Source organism: Pipistrellus kuhlii, unplaced genomic scaffold, assembly GCF_014108245.1.
Source record: "Pipistrellus kuhlii isolate mPipKuh1 unplaced genomic scaffold, mPipKuh1.p scaffold_m20_p_1, whole genome shotgun sequence".
Lineage (NCBI taxonomy): Eukaryota > Metazoa > Chordata > Mammalia > Chiroptera > Vespertilionidae > Pipistrellus > Pipistrellus kuhlii.
In genome coordinates this window covers 140,774,394-140,797,211 of record NW_023425404.1, presented here as the reverse complement: position 1 = coordinate 140,797,211, position 22,818 = coordinate 140,774,394, and the positions used below count along the sequence as shown (strand labels likewise).

The 22,818-nt window shown below is 38.6% G+C and overlaps 1 protein-coding gene across 10 annotated transcripts in view; it reads left to right on the top strand.

Moving 5' to 3' along the window:
- Nucleotides 1-22,818, top strand: part of PDLIM5 (PDZ and LIM domain 5) — a 197,633-nt gene that overhangs the window by 161,865 nt on the left and 12,950 nt on the right. For all 10 annotated transcript variants that reach the window (XM_036411320.2, XM_036411311.2, XM_036411295.2 and 7 more), the window contains one exon: nt 14,472-14,646. In XM_036411320.2, coding sequence (XP_036267213.1) covers nt 14,472-14,646 — 175 coding nt within the window. The remainder of the gene's footprint in view (nt 1-14,471; nt 14,647-22,818) is intronic.

The window sequence follows — 22,818 nt, the reverse complement described above, 5'->3', positions numbered from 1 at the left end:
ATAATGTATCTTCTATTAAAACGGTAGAGAATATATTCGGTTTGGAGAACCTATACTTCATTCTAAGTAAGTCTGATTATGGCAGGAAAACTGGTTGAATGTATCTTTAGTTTTTTAAATGTAATGTGTCTAGTTACAAAATATAACTGAGTGTATTGCATCTTGTATTTGAGAAATAAGGTAAAGTTTACTTTTATAACATAACTAGTCTATTTTTATAGCATTTCCTCATGGGAGTGCATATATTTCCTCTAAATTAGCGTTTTCTAAATATTGTCTCTTTCCATTCTTTATATCTGCAAATATGAGATTGGTAACTTTGGCATGATCCTCCTTGTACAGCTTACCTTTGCACAAAACATTTATACTACTTGTTGTCATGGAAACAAAGATGAGCTTGGAAAAGGATTGATTCTTCCAAAAGAAGAAAAATTCTGTAGAACCCTGTAGGTCAAAAATTAATTGCTTATCATTTGTATGTAGTACAGAAAGCTTTGTCTGTAGATAGGCCTTAATTTTTTTCATTAATTACAGGTTTTTTTCTTCTTTTCCACCTTTTAAAATATGTTGATTTTGAGAGCTTTTGTAATGATACTTAAATGTATTACCATTATAAATTTGTGATTTTTTTTCTCAAAAACTCATTGAGCAATCTTTACAATATTGGCTAATACTGCAATCACAGTTTTCTATAGAGGAATGTGACTATTTCATAGAGCCATTGGAAAAAACACACACAACTTGTTATGTTTTCTTTCACTGTAGTTAGTGTTACTTAGATGTGCTAAAATATTTTTTTTAGCTGTTTTCATTAGCTGTACTTATAGCCTTATAAAATAATGCTACCTTCATGTTTTCTTTAATCATATATACACGTAACTCCCTGTTTATTCGTATGTCCTGCGATGTTGGCAAAAAAGTAGTGGATTTAGCCAGGACTGGTTTGGCTCAATGGATAGAGTGTCAGCTTGGGGACTGAAGGGTCCCGGGTTCGATTCCGGTCAAGGGCATGTACCTTGGTTGCGGGCATATCTCCAGTAGGGGGTGTGCAAAAGACAGCTGATTGATGACTCTCTCTCATCGATGTTTCTAACTCTCTATCTCTCTCCCTTCCTCTCTGTATAAAATCAATAAAAAATATATTAAAAACAAAAGAATTAAAAAAAAAAGTTGTGGATTTATTTTATCTTATTTTACTTTTATTGTTAAACTAGAGGCCCAGTGCATGGAATTGTGCAATGGGGGGGGGGGGTGTCCTTCATTCCCTCCTATGCCCTCTCCAATCTGGGACATCCTTCTCCCAATCCAGGACTGTTGGCTCTAACTGCCCTCAACTGCTAGCTTGGTTCCCCCCAAGTGCCCTCCCCTGCAGGCCAGCTTCCCCCCAACCCTCCCCACTGCCCTCCTCTGCTGGCCCAGTCACCCTAACTGCCCTCTCTGCTTGCCTGATCACCCACAACTGCCCTCCCCTGCAGGCCTGGACCCCCTCCCCCCCCAACTGTCCTCCCCTGAAGGCCTGCCCTCCCCCCCAATAGCCCTCCACTGTAGGCCTAGTTCTCTCTCCCCACCCCCCCCAACTGCATTCCACTACAGGCCTGGACCCCCCCTTGCTGACCTGGTGTCCCCCAACTGCCCTCCTCTGCCGGCCTGGTCACTCCCAACAGCCCTCCTTTGCTGGCCTGGTCACCCCTAACTTCCCACAATTGCCCTCCCCTGCAGGCCATCTTGTGGTGGCCATCTTGTGTCTACATGGGGGCAGCCATCTTTGACCACATGGCAGCAGCCATCTTGTGTCTTTGTGTGATGGTCAATATGCATATTACTCTTTTATTAGGATGTGTCCATGGAGGCAGACATTCCCCTGAGGAAAGTACAGGCGCATTTAGCTGATATAGTGACATGCTCAGTACACTGGTAGTATTTTATCATTTAGTAGTAGGCATGCTTAAGCTCTGATATTCCATATTGAAAAATATTAATTTTCCTTTATTCTACTTAGGGCATTATTTCCTTTATATGTATCATATAATCCTATCTAATAAAAGAGTAATATGCAAATTGGCCATCACTTACAACACACAAGATGGCTGCTGCCCCCATGTGGACACAAGATGGCTGCCACAAGATGGCCAGCAGGGGAGGGAAGTTGAGGGAGGGACCAGGCCTGCAAGGGAGGGCAATTGAGGGCAATCAGGCAAGCAGGGGAAGGCATTTGGGAGGGACAAGGCCTGCAAGGGAGGGCAGTTGGGAGTGATCAAGCCTGCAGGGGAGGGCAGTTGGGGGGGACCAGGCCTGCAGGGGAGAGCAATTAGGGGCAATCAGACTGGCAGGGGAGTGGTTAGGGAGTGACCAGGCTGGCAGGCAGAAGAGGTTAGGGGCAATCAGGAAGGCAGGTGAGCAGTTGGGAGCCAGCAGTCCTGGATTGTGAGAGGGATGTCTTATTGGAGAGGGTGCAGGCTGGGCTGAGGGACAACCTCCCCCCTCTCCCATGCAGGAATTTCATGCACTGGGCCTCTTGTAGGTTTATAAACTTTTTATTAGTGAATTGCTTTTTTTTTTTTTATGAAACAGTTTTAACATATGTAGTAAAGGCAAGAGCTCTTAATTGACAGATTTATAAAAATTGGTGATTCTTTAATAAAATATAAATTGTGTTTTGAAGAAGCACAGTACAAGTAATTTGTAAACAGAAAAGTTGAGATCATTTGTAGGTATTTTAAGGACATAGGACTTTTTGAGGGGTGAAATAAAAAATGACAAAAGACACACAAAATTACTTTCAAAATGAATATTTTACTTACTATCCTTATTTGGGCATTTGGAACTCAGGAATATAATGGGTAGCCTTGGAGGGGGCAACCAACCTCATTTAACAGTAAAATGGTAGGTAGTAATACTTGGTTTTATAATTCTTTCAACATTTTTAATGTTTTTATTGATTTTTAAAGAAAGGGGGATAGAGAGATAGAGACATTGATGAGAATGTAACATCATTAATTGGCTGCCTCCTGCACGCCCCCTATTGGGGATCTAGCCTGCAACTCAGGCATGTGCCCTGACCAGGAATCGAACTGGTGACCTCTTGATTCCTGGGTTGAAGCTCAATCACTGAGCCACACCGGCTGGGCGTATAATTCCTTCAAAATTTAAAAGTATCTTTTTTATTTAGAGTGTACAGTCAGATAAGTCTATGAAAAATTTAAATGGACATTGTACCAATGAACTAACAGAGTCTAAGAGAAGTCAAAAGAATTTTCCAGGGTCCTTTAGTGATTTGAACACAAATCACTTATTTTGACTAAGTAGTTCATTCTCCTGTGTTAGAAGATAACATCAATAAATATATTTAAGGGGAACTGAGTCTCTTGGTAGTGTAGAAAGGATTATTGCCTTACATAGGGAGGATAAACTAGTGACTAACAACTATTAAGATGTTTCAAATAACATTTTCTTTGCATCTAAAGTCCATTCTAATTTAGCCAAGATTCTAGTTAGCATGACCCTTTATTATACTCTGTCTCTGATGTGTGTTGCATTTTAGAAATAAAGAAAAGCTTATTTACTCATTACGGAAAGAGCTTTGAAGAGATCTTATATTCTTTGTAGGGATTTTTTTCAAGGAAGACTCCGATATATTTGTGAGATCTGATTAGATCAAAAACTGAATGATGTGCATCTCAGTTGTAAGTGGATATAAATTCTATCTTTTATTTGAAATCTAAAGGAGATAGGGGTGAGAAAGGAAATTACTGTTTCTCCAACCATCCCAAATTTCATTGTAGGCTTTACGCTGCAGTAATAAATCGAGATAACTAGATTTGCTTAGCTAAGATGGATAGATTTATTGGTTCCATTTTTATATGAATAAGTAAACTGCTACCAGTTGCTTATGTTTCATCTCTTCTAATAATGTTTTATTGCCATCTGCTCCCCTGCTTTCTGACATCATTAAACTAAACAGTCCACTGGACACAAAGGCCTGGCTGGAGCTGTCCATTGTCAAAACCTTGGTGTGAAGCATGTCGATATGCTGTATCTCTTTATATAGCAAGTAGATTTTTGTTTAGAATCATGACTCTGAGGAGAAAAAAAGTAACTACCATGAACTGCCTTCTTTATTTTTCTTCTAAATGTCATCTTATTGGGATTTATTTCCATGTTGGAAGCTTTCCAGTGCACATTGTAAAAGCTCGTCTTTCTCCCCATTTTCCTTTCAACCTGAGATTAAAGTATTATATTTTTTGTAAAGGAAGATACCTGGATCTATTCACATATGCTTTTAATAAAGAATTGATACTTTTTATTGATACATATGGTTTAAACCAGAAGTTAGCAAACTGGCTCTTTGTCACATCTGGCCACCACCTAGTTTTGTAAATAAAGCTTTATTTAAACACAGCCATGCTCATTTGTTTGTATGTTGTCTAAGGCTCCTTCATGCTACAATAACAGAGCTGAGTAGTTTCAACAGAAATCATATGGCCCACAAAATCTAAAATATTTATTTTCTGGTCATTTATAGAAAAAGAAATTGCCTACCATATTAATTGCCAACAAAATTAAACCATAGGAATAAGAAAAATTATGCTTGATAATTCTGCCCAATAGATGCAATAGGGCATCATGCACACTCTGGACAACACTAATGAGCAGTAAGGCACTTTGTTGTCTCTTTAAACTCTTCTGGGACAAGAGTCTTATTCTTGGGTGTGTCATTCATACCAGAAGAGTTCCTATATCTGAATTATTGTTTGTATCTTCTTTTAGTAAGTAGTGTTGAATGCGTGCATGGACACTTTATTTTTTTTTTTTTAAATCAGGTAAGAGGGTGCAGTAATAATTGACAATTATGAAGCACATCTTACACATTCAAGGAACTGTAAGTCATCCCTTTACTTATACTATCCCATTTAACTCTCTCACACTTGGAGGGAGTTGTTAGGATTGCTGTTTTACACTTGAGGAAACTAAGACCCAGAATGCTGACATTTCTAAGTTCACACAGCCAGAAACGAGCAGAACAAGGTATCTTAACATTAGTCCTTCTCTATATATACTGCTTCCTCCGGCATAAGATATCTCAGCAATGTTCTCTGCTTTTTTACTAGTAAAAGATGTGAAATTCAAACATAACTTTGGATTATGATAATAAAATTGTACTTATTTCAGGGACCTAATAACTTTAATTGAGAGAGATATCTTAGAGAATTCATAGTGGCGATAGAAATGTAAAAAGCAATATAGTTATTGATATTGCTTGACATGAGGAAATCTATGTAAGTATTCCTTCTTTTTCTGCTTCAGTTTTTTTTTTTTTTTTTTTTAATATATTTTATTGAATTTTTACAGAGAGGAAGAGAGAGGGATAGAAAGCTAGAAACATCGATCAGCTGCCTCTTGCACACCCCTTACTGGGGATGTGCCCGCAACCAAGGTACAAGCGCTTGGCCGGAATCAAACCTAGGGCCTTTCAGTCCTCAGGCCGACACTCTATCCACTGAGCCAAATCGCTTTCAGCTCTGCTTCAGTTTTTGTTGTTGCTCACTTTAAAAGAATTTTACGTTTATGAGCAGTTCAAACCTGAGGGACTTTTCTCATTTATTTATGAGGTTAGGCTGCTTTCTCACTTATATAAATGAACACCAGTCGGAAAATGGTAAAAGCCAAGCCCAGTTTGGGTTTCAGACTATTTTGGAAATAAGATATATCAGAACTCCAAATATGAGCAAAATTCTAGAAATGTATTGAATAATATTTTATATAATAAAAGCCTAATATGCAAATTGTCCCCTCAATGAGGAGTTTGACCAAGAGTTCGAACAGGTGCGGGGCTGGCTGGCCACCCATGGGAAGGGCGGCCCTGGCCGGCAGCTGCTATGGACCCTACTCATGCATGAATTTCGTGCACTGGGCCTCTAGTGTTAAACAACTTCTTAGATTGCACAGTCTTTATGCAGTCAGCAGTGATTCTCTACAGCACATGTGTCAAACACAAGGCCCGCGGGCCAAATCCGTCCCGCCAGGCCTTGCAATGTGGCCCGCACCGCGCTGTCATCACTGCACTCCGCTGCGTTTCCATCACAATGACAGTTTATGATTGTTCAGTAAACCATTCGGCCCGCGATTTAGGCTGGATTTTAGATTTTGGCCCCTTCTCTGATTGAGTTCGACACCCCTACTCTACAGCATTCCTGAGATCGTGAACCACGCCTCATATTTGTTTTAGATTTTTAAAATATTTTATCTGAGATTTTTTTTTTTTTCCTTCTTACCCATTACCTCTCTCCCTGCTCTTTCGTAGAAGCATATTGGCCGCTGCCAGATAGAGCATGGATTTGTCTTTCCGTTACAAAATTTGAAGTTGGAACAGTGATACTGAGATTATTTAGAAACTACTATGTATAAGTGACAAATAATTTGTTGACTTCTAAATGAACCGTGGTAAACTAGATATTTTATGATTTCATCTCCTTGCAAGATACAGACTGGGTTTCTTTTAGTTGTAACTAAACACATGGAAGTTTTCTTTGTCAGGTCAGTAAGGAAGAGAAAAAGGCAAGTCTGTGTTTCCCGAACGTTGATGATGTATAACGCAACATATTAAAAAAGAAGAGAATGGAACCTTATCCAGCTCCCCACACTCACTTTAATTAAGACATTCTAGATCCAATTTAATCAGAGTTCTTAGAGTTGAAAGGCTGGTTGCTAATGGAAGAAACTAACCTCCTGAAGTTGCGGAAATATTTGATACTTAGTCTTGGGCGCACCTGTTCCAATTCTTTATGGCGCACATACCAGCATTCTCCACTACTTAGAGAAATGATAATAGTTTAATCTGTCCAGTTTTGCTTTTAATCATTGAATTAAAAACTCCTTGATTCCATTTAATAAAATTTGCAGAAACCTCTCCAGAATGTACTTCCCTCTGATCCTAAATCTTGGTTTAACTTTAAACCTTTTTCTGTTTGTACTGGATACAGTTTCATGCCTGGATTATGGAGGGTAGACTGTTGTTTATACTTTCAACATAAGGAGCTTGACAGAAAAAATGCGCAGATCCTATGCCTCCCTTGCCACCATCTGTTTGAGCTGGCCGGGGATGGGAGGAAGAAGAAAGCGCTGGCCGAGTGTGGTAGCGTGCAAGTGTGTTGCCACCGCTGCTGCCCAATTTAGTACGTGTAAAATTTCTACCATGCCTTCGCGCACAGATTCTCTGCGATGTTGAATTACAATACTTCATCCCCCCAAGAGTGCCAGAATGCCACTTTGATGTAGCCCAGTTATTTCTCTGAGGACAGCATTAGCTTCCGTTTATAACAGGAGCGCCCCTTGCAGTTGAACAGTTGTTTTTCACACCATAAAACCTCACAGGTGACCTCTGTAGTCGCAGGGCTGTCAATATTTCTCTCTCTTCTTTTTGGGGGTGGGTTTTACTTCAAACTTAATAAGAATGAAACAATATAGGTTTTTTTTTTAAAGTATATAGTATGGTCATCCCTAAATTTACATTTTCTGCTCCTGTATCTTAATTCAAATGTAGTATTTGAAATATTTAGACCAATAAAAAGCGTACAACAAAATGAATACAGAATTCTAATGTTTCAACCGGTTTATCCTCAGTAAAAGTAGTATTAGATCTATAAATTATATTTTCATTTCTGAAGCAGTTTATATGAAGCCTCTTAAATTATCTCAAAATGTGAAAAATCTAGCTTTATAATTTTATATTTCAGTTCAACAACTTTGCAGCCATTGATTATAATTATCGGCAGCCAGGTTTAGGGAAAGAAGCATCTCTGTAGGATGCTAAACTAATCTCTTATAGAATACAGGAAAGTTTTAAAAGTGATAATCTAAGCATGCTAGGCATCAGGTCAAATAAAAATAATATTTTGATCAATTATTCCTTAATCTATCCTACCAAGCTCATTAAATAAATTAAAATAGGAGAAATTAATCATCTCAATTACATTATCCCTTCCTTCTAAACTGGTCCAGAAGTTAGTACTTCCTGGGTTAGATCACATGTGTGGAGATCTGCCTTCATATTTTGATTGACTGACAGAAGACACATGATAAGTATTTCATGGACGATTGCACAGGGACAGAGGCTTAGGAGTCAGGCACGTGTGGTCATGGATCCCAAATTGTCCCAATGTCCACTCTCCTCCTTTGGCTTCCATGATGCTCTCTGCTGGTTTTCCTCCAACTGCCTTTCTCTTTGTATTTGTCATTTGCCTTATGCCTTGGAAGCTCTTCAATTTTCACGTTCCTCTTTCCTCGAGCCATCTCCTTAACTCCCACAGCCTCAAATGTTAGCAATTTAATGATGACTCTGGAATCAGTTCTTCTAGCTCAATCCAGTAGAAAACTAATACAGAGGGCAGTCTTAAAAAAATTGAAAATTGATTGGTTTTTTGATGTTATTTTAGGTGCAATAATGATATTATGGTTAGGTGGGGTTTTTTTGTTTTTTTTTTTTAAGATTTCTCTTATAGATCATACAGAAATAGTCTGTATTAAGTGATAACTCTTAAATTTGCTTCAAAATAGTTCAGAGATGCAAGGGAGTGTGAGGGATATAGATGACACATGATCAATGATGAGACAATACTTTGTTAAAGCTCGATTATTTCCTTATATTTACATTTTGCTGATTTTTAAAATAAAGAATTGGTTCCTTAGCATTCTCTAAAGGTGATGCAATTTAAAGAAAATCCAGAACTGTTTTAAACATTTTGGAAGCACTTTGCTCTTTTGGAGTTGTTATTCTTATTAATGCAGAAACTGTCTTATCTGCTTTGCCAGATCCATTTGATGCAACTGTAGTACTTTCTGACAGCTTTCTAATCTGACAAGATATTCTAGACATTCCTTGTTCATTTTTTGTCCCAGACCTCGAGTCAGCAGCTTCTCTAAAAATTCTGGTTTCTTTTAGTGGAAAGACAATTATTTTGGGCTGGAATCATTCATTCTCTAAACAAAGATTTATTAAGCAATATGCCAGAGACTGCTATGCAACAAATAAAATACAGTGTCCTTGGCCTCAAAGTGTGAAGAGATAGATAGTAAAAAGCAATAAAAAGCGTGTAAAATAGGTTAGATCAATGCTAAGGAGGATGGTAAACCAGTTAAGGAGTATAGGGAATGTGGTTTGTGGGGAGGGGATGCTGTTTATATAGGATGGTCAGAGAAAGCCACATTGATAAAATGGCCTTTGAGCAGAGACCTAAAGGTAGTGCAGGAACAAGCTGTGCAAAAGTTGGGGAAAGATTTCCAGACAGAGGAATGGAAAGGACGAAAGCCCTGAGCCAAGAGCATGCTGGCCATTGAGAGGAATAGTAAGGAGGCCAGTGCGGCTCATACGTAGTGGGCAGAGAGGAGAGGGGCAGATCAGGGCAGGGAAATGGCAGGAGTCAGATTCTATAGGAGCTTTGGTTTTAGTTATAACTTAGGAGGGAACAATTGGAGGATTTTGAGCAGAGTAGCAGCATAATCTGGCCTCTGTGTTGTTGGCAAGTGTGGAAGTAAAATAGAGGCGGTAACTGTAATAAATCAAACAAGATGATAGTGGCTTGGACCAGGATGTACTGTGGAGCTGGTAAGAAGTCATCAAGTTATGTATCTTTTGCATTGTGAGCAGTTCGTGTTCCAGCCCCTCACTTGTTCTACTGAATATGTTCAGCAATTAAAAAGCACTGTGTCCAGTAAGAGCAGTATCTGTTGTTGCTTAAGTTTTTTTTTTTAAGTAGTTATTTTGTCAATTAATTCAACAACTTTACATATTATAAACTAAGAAAGTAGTCTATTGTGCTGCTGGGTGTTCCCACTACTTTATGTTTACTTATTTAATGATAATCTTTGTAATTTGGGGTTTGACTGTCAGTGCTAAAAAACAGAAGCATAGATTAATTATGAGTGCACGTCATTCAAAACTTTAGGAGACTCAGCCATTCTAAAACGAATAGAAGGTATTCTCACCAACACTGGTTTGGAAAGTAGCTAGTGGCTCTCAATTTCTAGATGAGTTTTATTGTGCTGAAGTGTATCTGATTCAAAAGGGAAAAAAATTATTTTAAAAACAAGAACCTTAATGGGATAGAGATTAGCCACAAAAGAAGCCAAATTTAATAAAAGTAGCTCAAGGTGAAGGTTAAAAAGGAAACCTTGAGTCAAGAACTCCCTAAGGTTCCCACTGTGACCTTTACGGACTCATTTATTATTCAGTTAGTGTAAGTCACTTAAGTTTTTTCTGACTTAGATCCTTAGCTTATGAAATGGGCTAATTCCATGTTCTTATTTAATAGTTCTACTACTACTTAAAAGAAAAGAAACCCCATTTGTTGCAACTAAGTAGATTGTCATCTTTAAGTTGCTATTCTAAAGAAATGTGTTTGTTTTTTTTTCTACCTTAAAGTGGTTGATTTTTAGAACAGGTTCACTAAATTTGAAGTAGTGTTATCACTGTTACCATGGAAGACTGCTTGCCCTATAGGGTAGCTCAGTGCTCCTCGGAATCCTAAAGGAAGCAGGGCTCCTGTGTGCCGTCTCCCCACACCCAGGGCCTCTCCTCTTCACACTTCCATGCCCCCAGGAAGCCAAGTGAGGAGAGGCCGGGCTGGCTCCAAAGCTGCCCATTTCTGTGCGAGCGTAGTGAGAAATTCAATCTGAAGAAATGAAACATCATCACTTTATTCATATGGGAAATAACTGGGGCTTGGGCATGTTTGGGGCCTGGTAATTAACAGGTTCGGGTAGCTTTGTGTGCGGGCCAGTGTGCTAGCAACACGGCAACAAAACGAAGGTGTGAGAACTTCGGTCTTATCCAACGCGGCGAAAATGGGGCAGCCACAGAAAGCGAGGCTTTCTTCACCAGCAAGGAACAGCATTGAGCTCAGAGCCTTTTTATATGTGCTTAAGATGGTCAGATGTTTCAAGTTTAAGAACAGCTTCTCATGTTAAATAAGTTAGTTCCCCATGCACCTTCTCCTGGAGGCAGGGGCCAGATGGGTTATGTCGCTTTTTACAATGACTGATGCAGAATTACTACACACTTTCATTGCTAAAACTGTCTCAGCGACTCGGGACTTTAGGGCTTATGCATAGATAATGTGATAAAATAAAGGCATATGGTAGATGAAAGGGTTGGGCTCTCTTTGAGGTCTCTTTTTCAGATTTTTCAATTGGTAGCTTTCCCACTGTTTGAAATCTTGAACCCAGTACATGTTTTAAAAACGTCTTTCTTTATAGTGGCCTTTTCACAAGGCAAAATGAAAGTGATTCACAACCTTACCTTTTCCATTTATTTGATTAAGTATTAACTTTTTTTGACTTCACTCTTTAAGGCAGTTTCCTGGTAGTGGCTAGAAAGGAATATATAGTTTGTCTTTTAAGCATTTGTAACTGAATTAATAAGAAAAAGGCATAATAGGACTTACTGATGAATAACAAATAAATTATACAGGCAGGGTGTTGATAGACATTAAGGGGAGCAAGAGAGCACTTCTAGCTGGAGTGCTCAGGGGATGCTGGGAACAAAAATGGAACATCCGTGGCCTCGCAGAATGGAAAAACTGAGTCTTAGAGGAGAAAGGGCCCTTTCATTGCCTGGGGACCATAGGAGCAGGGGATGGCATGGCAGGTTCAGGGGACAGTGACTAGACTGGAGCACAGGTTAAGAGCAGACTCCAAAGCCAGACCACCACCTGGATTCGGACTGCCTTTTGTTCTGAGTTTGACCTCAGAGTAAAAAAGGGGTACTGATCATGCCCAAATCATAGGGCTGTTGTAAGGATTTGAGAATAGTGCCAGCACAAGTTAAATATTAAATAAATAAAATCAAGAATGAATGATGATGATGACAAGGACACGGGTGATCATAAAAGACCAGGTTGTAAGAAAGATTGGAGTGAGCTCGCTAAGGGGCTGGACTATCAGGACTGCATTTGGTAAGTGCGGAGCAGGGACTTACCAAAAGCTTTCTAAAAAAGAATATATGGTCAGACTAGGGTATCTGGGGAAAAAGAACTTAGCAGAAGAGATTAAAGAAGAGAGTACAGCAGAGACACTGCTTAGGAGACTTGTAATGGTCCGGGCTGGAGGGATTCAAACCAGGACTCCAGCGATAGAGGATGGGTTTGGATTAATAAGAAGGGACAGACCTTGCAGACAGTTATAATGAAACCCTTGTTGGCATCTGGGGACCGTGTCAGGGAGGCAGAAGGCCATGTCTGAGTACGTGGGAAAATTCAAACCATAGGATTTCTCGTGAAGAGCTGGCAGTGTGGACAAGAAGGTGAAATACACTGTATGTCCTTAATGGAAAGGCCAGATTGGGCATTGAAGTGCTCACCTGGTGCTCCAAGAGAACTCAGACCGGACACAGCAATGGAAGAACCCCAGTTGCACTGTGTGAGTGAATGAGGTCACAAGGAAGAGAGTGTTCACAGTGAATGTTATAATAATTTTCTCTCCCGTTTCTAGAAGAGAGAGTGTGAGTTTAAGAGAATGAACACATATTCCTAGTCCAGTGGACTCATTTAAAACATGGGCAGGAGTCGAGTTCCCTGGCCTGCAAAGTGCCATTTCACAGCTCCAGTGCCAGGCGGAGCTCCTCAGGAGACGTGCGGAGTATTTATAAACGCATGGCTTCTGGCTCTGTCCTTGCATGTCATTGCTGACAGGCTCTATTCTGGGAGGGAGAATTGTCCTTTCTATTATCCTAATTGTTCTCATCCAGTTTTGACCACACCTTTAGTATAGATCCTGTCAATAGACACACACATGTATATGTACATACACTACTATATTATCTTGTATTGTGCATGCTTTTTCCTTCCTTCCTTCCTTCCTTCCTTCCTTCCTTCCTTCCTTCCTTCCTTCCTTCCTTCCTTCCTTCCTTCCTTATTTTTTGTTAATCCTCACCTGAAGATGTTTTCCCATTGATTTTTAGAGAGAGTGGAAAGGAGGGGGAGAGACAGAGAAAGAAACATCAATGTGAGAGAGACATCCATTGGTTGACCCCATTCATGCCCTGACCGGGCAGTGATTGAGCCTGCAGTTGATTGAGGTACATGCCCTTGACCAGAATTGAACCCCAGACCCTTCAGTCCTTGGCTGACACTTCAACCACTAAGGCAAACCGTCTAGGGCTCTGCATGGTTTTCTTAAAAGTTGTTCCTTTTAAACCCTTTTAATATATATGTTTTTTTCTCTTCCATTACATTTTAATTGCCTGTGGGTAACAAGCTGGCCTTCTGTTGGTTTCAGTCTTTACAGTTTTGCACTCATTTACTTACGTATTGGTTCCAGTTTATTTGTTTATTCCTTCATTCGTTTATTTATTCCAGGCACTGTATTAGATGTGAGGGTAATGAATAATACATAGTCCCTCCCTTCAGGGAGCTTACTAGCTGGTTGGAGAACAGAAGACACAGATATGTGTAATAGAAGCAATAATAAAATAATTCACAGAAAACTATGCGAACATGGAAGGGGCAGCAGGGAGAGATAATTCAAGGAGGATTTTTGGAACAATAGGCTTTTGGGCTGAATCTTAATAAATTGTTGTAGTTACTAGGTGAAGAGGAAGAAGCATAGAGAAACAACAGTGAAGGCCCATTCACAAGAAAAAGTGAGGCAGTTAGGCGTTACAGTAGCACCAACTAAAAGGCAGTCGTGGCGGGCCAGGCAGAGACTGCCAGTGGAACCTGCCTGCGGTGATTGGAAGGTGATACTACATTTGGTGCTCAGAGGACAGAGAAATCCTGCCAGTGGGTCTATGATTAGGCCAGATTGAAGTCTTCAGTGGCAGTTGAGAGGATCACTCGTGGAGGACAAGACAGAAAAGGTGGCAGACGTTGAGGACCTAAACCAGAACAATGTTGTAGGAATGGAGATGAGAGGGCAAAACTAAGAATTATTGTGAAATAAAATGAACAGAACCCATTATAACCACAGATGAGGGAGAAGAAGGTCCTAGGATGATTTTTCGTAGGACCTTTACCTTATGTGACTGGGTGACTGCACAGTCTTCTTAAAGAATAAAAGAGAAGAATATAGATAAAAATATAGAAGTGTTATTTTCAACCCATCGAGAGTTTTAATGTGCCTGTGATATATAGTTCAAGTGAAATCTAATTAATGCTTAGCAGAGATGTATATATGACTAGAAATACCTTGTTGTCAGCACCTTAACTATCTCCTCCAGGATACAGAAGTATTTCTCTTTCCTGCAACAGGCTGTGCACGCGTCTTTCGAGACTCTTTGTGTTGTAATCCTTGATTTTCATTTCTGTTAATCTCTGTAATCACAGTCCAGCGTTTGGTACGTAACATCTCCTTAAATGTGAGTGACTGTGTGAGTGAATAAGACAGTGAGTAGATTATTTTTAAAAGAACTATTATTATTTGTTAGAGAAAGCTTACATTTGGCCCGTTCTCATTCTGATTTTTCTGTGTTTGACCCCTAGCACCTTCCACTGGGAGAATCTCAAATAGCTCCACTTCCTCAGGAGCGGTGGCCCCGGCCAACTCCGCTGGGGGGCAGCCGCAGCCAGGCGACCAGGACACTTTCGTGCAGAGAGCGGAGCATATCCCGGCAGGGAAACGGACTCCCATGTGCGCTCACTGCAACCAGGTCATCAGGTTGGTTGTCTTTGGAATTTCTCCGTAGTACTCGATAAGAACATTGATTTTCATTTACATTTTATTTTCCTAAAGGTTCACAATATTATTAGAAAAAACACTCTTGTCACTTTCCTATGTAAATGTTATTATTGAAATAGAAAAATATGAATACATTTGTTAGAATTTATTGTAGTGAAAAGTAATTCTGGGCGTTTGAAATTAAGACTAAAAATACCTTTGTGTTTTTTTCTTCAGTTATTTATTCCTAAGGAAAAATAATGACTAATGTGGCCCTTCAAGGAATGGTAAAATGTTAAGACTCAGAGGGACCCTGAAAATCATTTATCTGAACTTCATTATTTTGTAAATCATAAAAGTGAGAACTTGCATTTAGATGAAAAATAACTGGTGACATAAAAAAAAGAACATTGAGTCCTATAGGAAAAAAGATTGGGTTTTTGAAGACCTAAGCACTGAAAGATATAATTACCTTCAGGTCTATATATACATAAATGCTTTAAATTTTAAATTATATCAAAACTTGCTTCTTTATAATATTTTTATCCAAATCTTATCTTATTGTCTTTTAAATTCTACATAGGAAAAAAGGCCCAGAGATCTTAAGTGAGTGCACTGTACTGGTACTTATTACTCTGAGCGTTTCTTAATAAGTGGCTTTTAAAACGTTCCGAGGGCCGAAATGGTTTGGCTCAGTGGATAGAGCGTCGGCCTGCAGACTCAAGGGTCCCAGGTTCGATTCCGGTCAAGGGCATGTACCTTGTTTGCTGGCACATTCCCAGTAGGGGGTATGCAGGAGGCAACTGGTTGATGTTTCTCTCTCATCAATGTTTCTAACTCTCTATTCTCTATTCTCTTTCTCTCTGTAAAAAATCAATAAAATGTATTTAAAAAAAACACACACACACACAAAATAAAAAAGTTCCAAGGTTTAGGTGTGAATATTGACTGCAGGGATCCCACCAGCAGGATCTGGTGCCTTTGGGAGTTGCCTTGTTGGTGGTAGCAAATGACCAGTTGAAATGACTGCTCATGCTCCCCCCTTGTTTTTAATTTATTCTGTTTTGAAATAATGGAAATGATGGTTTCTCTAAGGTTGAGACTTAACTTGTATTTTCCCTTCCTTTGTTATGTAATTATTGCTTCAGTTCATGTATCTAATTAATGCTTCCAAGGGAGCCAACGAAGCTTCAATACCTTATTTAAGAACCAAATATAAATGCACTTCTCCTGAACCCACTTTTTTTTTTTTTAATATATTTTTATTGATTTTTCACAGAGAGGAATGGAGAGGGATAGAGAGTTAGAAACATCGATGAGAGAGAATCATCGATCAGCTGCCTCCTGCACAACCCGTTCAGGGGATATGCCTGCAACGAAGGTACATGCCCTTGACCGGAATCGAACTTGAGACCAGTCCGCAGGCCGACGCTCTATCCACTGAGCCAAACTGGCTCCTGAACCCACTTTTAAATAATGAGCGATTAAAAATAAAATAGCTTTTATATTTTAAAGGTAGTCCATGTTCATTGTGGCATATCAAAAATATAGAAAAACTGAAAGCAAAAATTCACCCCTAATTCCATTTCCTAAGCTAGCCACTGTTAGTATTTTAATTTACACGTTTAAAACAAACACAGGACCGATGTTGTTTACAGAAGTGGAATCATCCTACGATATTGTGTAAGCTGCTTGTATTTTTCATACTGAGTAGCGCCTGCTTACTAGGAATTAGCCAGGAGCAGTGTTAGCAGCGGCAGTGGCCATGGGAAGAGGAGAAATCAGAGGTTCCCACAGTCCAGCGCAGTATCCGGCACACAGAGGTCCTCAGCGAATGTTTGACAGGAACAGGGCACGCGGACTCACTCATCGTTCAGGCTGTAATATTAATTCAGATAGACTCATTTTTCTACAAGTACTACATATGTGGTTATTGCCTTGCAGAAATACTTAAACTATTACAAAATTTAGTTTGGTACTGTTTTACTCCAGTAAATGAAACACTTTTTAGTTAGATTAGGTTTAATATGAATGAAATAAAAATTTCTAACTTGTCACATTGCTTCTTTAAGTATGGTGCTCTGGTTATGTGGACTGGTATTTCGGGATACCTCATGGTGGGCAGAGACACCCTCTGTGGAGGCAGGAGGTGCTGCTATTTGTGTGTTGTTGTAGCATGTACGTAATTGGATGGGTTAACAAAAAGTCAAACTATATCAGTTGCTGATTCATGCTGTCTGATTATCAAATTCTGAGGCAGCCTGTAATCACCACCATCAGCACATCTGAAAAACGTAGTCTGGAGAGAAATTACATTCCTCACCCTTCCTGTCTTGGTTTTAGTTTTAATGCTAGATCAGGATGTGATTTTAATGCACAATCTCCTTGTCATGTGAAATCAATATATATTATGTTAATTACATGAGTGGCCATTGCTTATTGCTCCCCACCTGTTAGATTTTCTATGGCTCTGAATTATCCCAGCACTTGTTATTAATTAAACTTTAATGCTTCATTTATTGGGAAATTAATAGGACCCAGGATTACTTCATGTCAAGATCTTCTAACAGTAACTAACACAGCACATTTGCTTGGTGCTCAGATGCTGAAGCAGCTTGAATAGACTGTGTCAGTTCATAGGCCCAGTCAGAGCTTAATTCTAGTTCTTGGCCTCAATGCCAGTATCACTTACCAAAGCAAGGAGGCGTTGGATCAAGTGACATTCTCTTGTACACCTGTTTTAAAAGCAAGCTGCAGTTATAAGCTCGATACATTCCATACAGGATATTGCAGCCTGGCAAAGTCTAAGCAGTTTAAGATTTCAGAATTTATATTGTTTGTTTACAATATGTAATTTTGTTTACCACAGTGTACTTTATTTTGTTTGTTTTAAGTTTATATTGCTTATTTTATATATTGTTTTTAAATGTTTGACATTTTCAAAAACATTTTTTATTGAAGCCGTTTAGAGGCAAATTTTGTGTTTTATTTTTTTATTTATATATTGATTTCAGAGAGGAAGAGAGAAAGAGAGAGCTAGAAACATCAATGATGAGGGAGAATCATTGATTGGCTGCCCCCTGCATGCCCCCTCCTGGGAATCTAGTCCGTAACCTGGGCCCGTGCCCTTGATTGAAATCAAACCTAGGACCCTTCAGTCTGCAGGCTAGTGCTCTATCCACTGAGCCAAACCAGCTAGGGCTGTTTTATTTTTAGCAAAGTTAATTGTTTTTTAAAACCTCAGAAACCTGAATCACTAAATGTTAGTGCTGAAGTGGTTATCTTTTTTTAATTTTATTATTTTTAAATCGTTTTCCATTGAGTTTTAGATAGAGGTAATGGGAGAGGGAGAGAAGGAGGGAGAAAGGTGGGGGGGGGGGAGAAAGAGAGAGAAAGAGAGACTGACTTTGATTTGAGAGAGACACATTGATTGATTGCCTTCCACACTTACCCTTATCAGGCCAAGATTGAACCTGCAGTATGTTCTAACCACTGAGAACACTGGCCAGGGCTGACCTGTTATCTCTTAATAGTCCATATTTAGTTTAAAATTTCGTAAATCATTTTATTTGTATCTAATATTTAAATTTTTGTTTAATTTGAATCTAGAAAAGATTATGAATCTTTTGCCTAAATTGTATTATTTTAGCATTACTTTAGTTAGCTGCTTTTTACAGATGGGTAGGGTGTTACACTTTAAGAAATAATACTGCAACAGTGATTGAATTTGCTATGGAACCGTTCTAATCCATTTTTGATAGGGGTACCATTTCTTCCACTCTTACCCCATGAATAGATTGACTGTTGGAGTGCTGGTGAAATAGGGAAACAGAAAATCAGACTAATGTAGCCAAAACCACATTTTAGTCCCTGGTCGAACGGGTTTATGAAAACTCTAGCTTATTCCTTGCCTGTCACATCTGGTGGCATTAAAATCTGTTGACCACTTGCATGCATTACATGGAGTTAAATGGGCCATTCGTATTTAGCCTCTTAGCGTCTTTCTGAAAGAAGTAAGGGATTTATGGTGCTTGAATTTCTTCTTAGATATGGAATGCTTTAAAAAAAAAATGCCCCAGTATTATCGTTCTGTGTTTGCCTGCACTAGAACAATCACATTCAGTCAACCCATTGTTGATTGCAGCGAAAAAGAGAATTTTAAATTACTGAATTGTTTCTCACTCAGTCATTTCATAAGGAGAGCCATCTCAGGGTGTTTTGGCTGCTTCACCATCCATTACAATCTCTGAGCACTCCTTTATTATAGGCTTTGTTTATTTTCCCTTCCAGTTAAGATTTTACTTGAAAATAAAAGGTTTTTGGCCTAATGTGTTAGTCCCTGAATTTAAGGAAACAACCAAAGACTCAGACCAAGATTTATGAGCAAAGCAGACCAAAATTTCAGTTACTGTACTGAAAAATTGCTATTTCCTTTGCCTAAATTCTCTTTCCCCTATATATTTGCATAGCTCACTTTCTCCTTTGGGTCTTAACTCAATTATCAGGGTATTCCTGGCCTACCCCTCCCCTCATACACATACACAGTCCCCCTATCTCCCTCCCTCTTCATTTGTATCCTCAGCATTTAAAATCTAACATACTGTATGTTTTATTTATCCTTTTGTTGTCTCTCTCCCTTATACTAGAGTGTGACTCCATGCAAGCAGGGCTTTTTCTGGCTTTGTTTCTTGCTTTAGAATATGTTCTGAGAACAGGGCCTGGCACATATTACTGCCTTTAATAAATACTTGTTCAGTTGATAAAGGAACTTTTTAAAAAATATTTGGACAGCTAAAACCAGTTTGGCTCAGTGGTAGAGCATTGGTCTGTGGACTGAAAGGTCCCAGGTTCGATTTTGGTCAGGGGCATGTACGTTGGTTGCGGGCACATCCCCGGTAGGGGGTGTGCAAGAGGCAGCTGGTCGATGTTTCTCTCATCGACGTTTCTAGCTCTCTCTCTCTCCCTTCCTCTCTGTAAAAAATCAATAAAAATATATTTTAAAAACACACACACACAAAAAAAAACATTTGCTTTAAAAAAATATTTGGAGAAATGAATAATATCAGTATTGCCAAATTGAAATTAAATTCCACTTGTCTCATATGGAATCACACATTTCTCCTGCTTTTCTAATTTTCTAATAACCCCAACATAAAGAATTGACTATAATTGCCTCCAATAAACTTGTTTTTAACTTATCTATATAACCATGTTTTAGAACTTGTTCTTTTGATTCATTATTATATTGGGGCTCATTTTACCTACGCATTTATTCTTACCAAGCATGTCTTTCAAAATAAAAAGGCTTTACAACCTTTTAAATGCAGTATTTTAAAGGATTATTAAGTTAAAGATGATATTCGATGAAAGAAGAACTATATATTTTTTGTGTTCCAAATTGGAAAGTTTGGGCATAACCCACTGAGAATGAAGAATTAAGGGTGTCAAAATACAATGTTTCTAAATTTTTAGAAGGATTGTTAGACTTTCTACTTTGAAGTATTATAAATCTTGAAAGATAATCTCTGCGTTTCATTTTCTTTTACTCTTTTCTCTTCCTGCATGTGTCTTTGTGTGTATTTATGATTCTGAATGTGTGTGCTGTGCATCTTCTCCTAATAATCTTTTTTATTTCATTCTGTTTTTCTAGATGTGCTTTTCTTAGATTGTTTACTCATGGTAGGCCCTCCCTAAAAGTTGAGCATAATAAATGCTGGCTTATACATTTTTATTATTTATTATATCTAGTTAAGTAGAACATTAGATTCCATATTTAGTTTGGAGCATGTGAGTTCTTTTCTATGTGCTTTGTTTTAAACTTTTGTTGATTAACTTTTCATTTTTTTAAAAACTTCTTTTGTTTCTAACACTTATTGATGCAGAAAGTTGTAGTCAAATACAATGATTAATCTTTGGTGGCTGGGCCTTAGAGGGCCCAGCTTTACAGTTATCATCCACTGGGACCTTAGGAAAATTAGCAAACTTCTAAGATGTTAGCTTCATCTGTTTATAGAGTTCATGTCTATCATTGGGAGTTATTGTGAAAACCAAATAACAAAGGGAAGCAAGAAGTAAGCATTTGATTTCTAAGTTAAATCCCTGTTAGTTTGTGCCTGTTTGGTATATCTCAGTTGGTTGGGCATATTCTTGTTGCCGGTTTGATTCCTGGTCAACGTGCTTGATCTATGTTTGTCTCTCTCTCTAAAAATCAATTTTAAAAAAATCTTTAAAAAAATGAATTTGCAATCTTTTCTTTTTCTGTTTGTAATCTTTTCTTTTTCTGTTACCTCTTAGCTTCTTTCCCTAGCTCTTTATTTATTTTTTTCTTTTTGGCATAAGTCTCAAAGAAGAGAAACAGAGAGGAAAGTTTCACGCCAAAGCCCTTCCCTCGGCCAATCAGTGCTTTAACTCTTTCCCCTCCCTCCCTTCGTCAGTCAACAAGTATTAAGTAAGGGCTCATGAGGTGCGGAGTATCATAAGAGGTAGCTGAATACTTAATTCCACTTTGCGGTTATCCAAGCCTGTCATTCCAGTTTACAGATGGAAACCCAGTCCTACCCGGAACTAGAAGAACTGCTTCAGTGCTAATCCTGTGTTAATGAATTTGTTAAATTAGTCTCTGCCAACACAGAGAAGAGAGTACTTTGTTATAAGCAGAAGATGTTATTGTTTAATCTCTACATAACTTTAAGGGCATTGATGGAAGATACTCTCAGTGCAGCCAAGGAGTATCAGGTTAGGTCAGAATCTGCACAGAGCGTGTTTGTTTAAGAAAGGAGATTTGGCAGGAGCAAGGGTCATTTTCAACACACTTTAAAGGTGCAGAGGGAGTTTCTTTATTTTTGTTAAGATCATTCACTATTCAAATATGATAAAGAAACTAAGGAAATATCTTAAAATTTCCCTTTCAATGGACAATATTATTTATCTATTTTTTGTATGGACTCTAGTCCAGAAAGCTTTCAAAAAAAAAGAATGCATGTAATGAAGAAAACCTTCTAAATCGCAAAAGGGATCAAAAGAAGAATAAAAGTCTTGACTGGGACTCTTAAAAATGAACACTGGACAGAAATTTGTCATTGAGATTGGATAAGACCTACAACGACACACAGACTTGCTATGGTTAGGCTAAATTTGGCTTCAAGCCTTGTAGTAGTCAACAAAAAGAGTTAAATTTTGCAAATTACTATACAATGAGATAAATACTTATATTACTCAGAAGAAGCAAAATTGTTCTTATTGCAAAAGTCTGGAAGGAATTTCCCAAGGAAGCCTGTGGAAATTGCCCTGTGGGTGAAGGAAAAACACTGGAACAGTAGGGGGAGCAGAGGTGAGTTCCATGGAGCGATGTTCTGAAGCAGGTGTCAGTGCAGACTGATGGCATCACACTGAACACTGGCCATTAAAGGAATGATTCTGTGGAATGGGTCTCTCGGATTTGCAGAACCTGTTTCTCTGCTGGACTTGCGTTGATCTCAACACATATTTTATAAAATGAATTTTATTGTTCTTAACCAATTTTCTTAAATCTCTCTCTCTCTTTTTTTTTTTTTTTTAAAATGAATGTTATTAACTCTTTGGTAACACTGATAGATGTGTTCCAGAAGTAAAACTTTATTCCAATTACATACCAACCCTTTGCTTTAACAGTATTCAGAGTTTGAGGTTGGTTGATTCTTTTACATACTGAGAAGCCTAAGGATACTGGCCTCATGGGGCCATCCAGGCTTGTGGATGAACTGAAGATGTACTCATCCTATCTAATAAAAAGGGTAATATGCAAATTATCTGTCACCCCGTCACCATACTAGGAATCAGGAAATTCAGCTTCTGGCCTTTACTCAGTCAGTGATTTTACGGAATTTGTCATATATTTTAAACATTCTCTATCTCAGCTTCTCCATCTGTTAAACTGGGTTTTTAATGACTGCCCTGGACTCTCTCACAGGGATGTTGTGCGGACAAATTAGATAAATGTAAGAGTGGCTTGGAGGTAAAGCTGCTCTATGAATAAAAATTCGTGGGATGCAGCTACTGAAAAGAACGTTGCAGAGGCTGAAATGGTTAATCTCTGCAGGCTTCGTGACTAGATAAGGCTTCATAATGGATTCCTGTCAAGCAAATGGAATCCATCTTAATGGTTCATGACTGTATGGCATTTTGTAGGGGGAA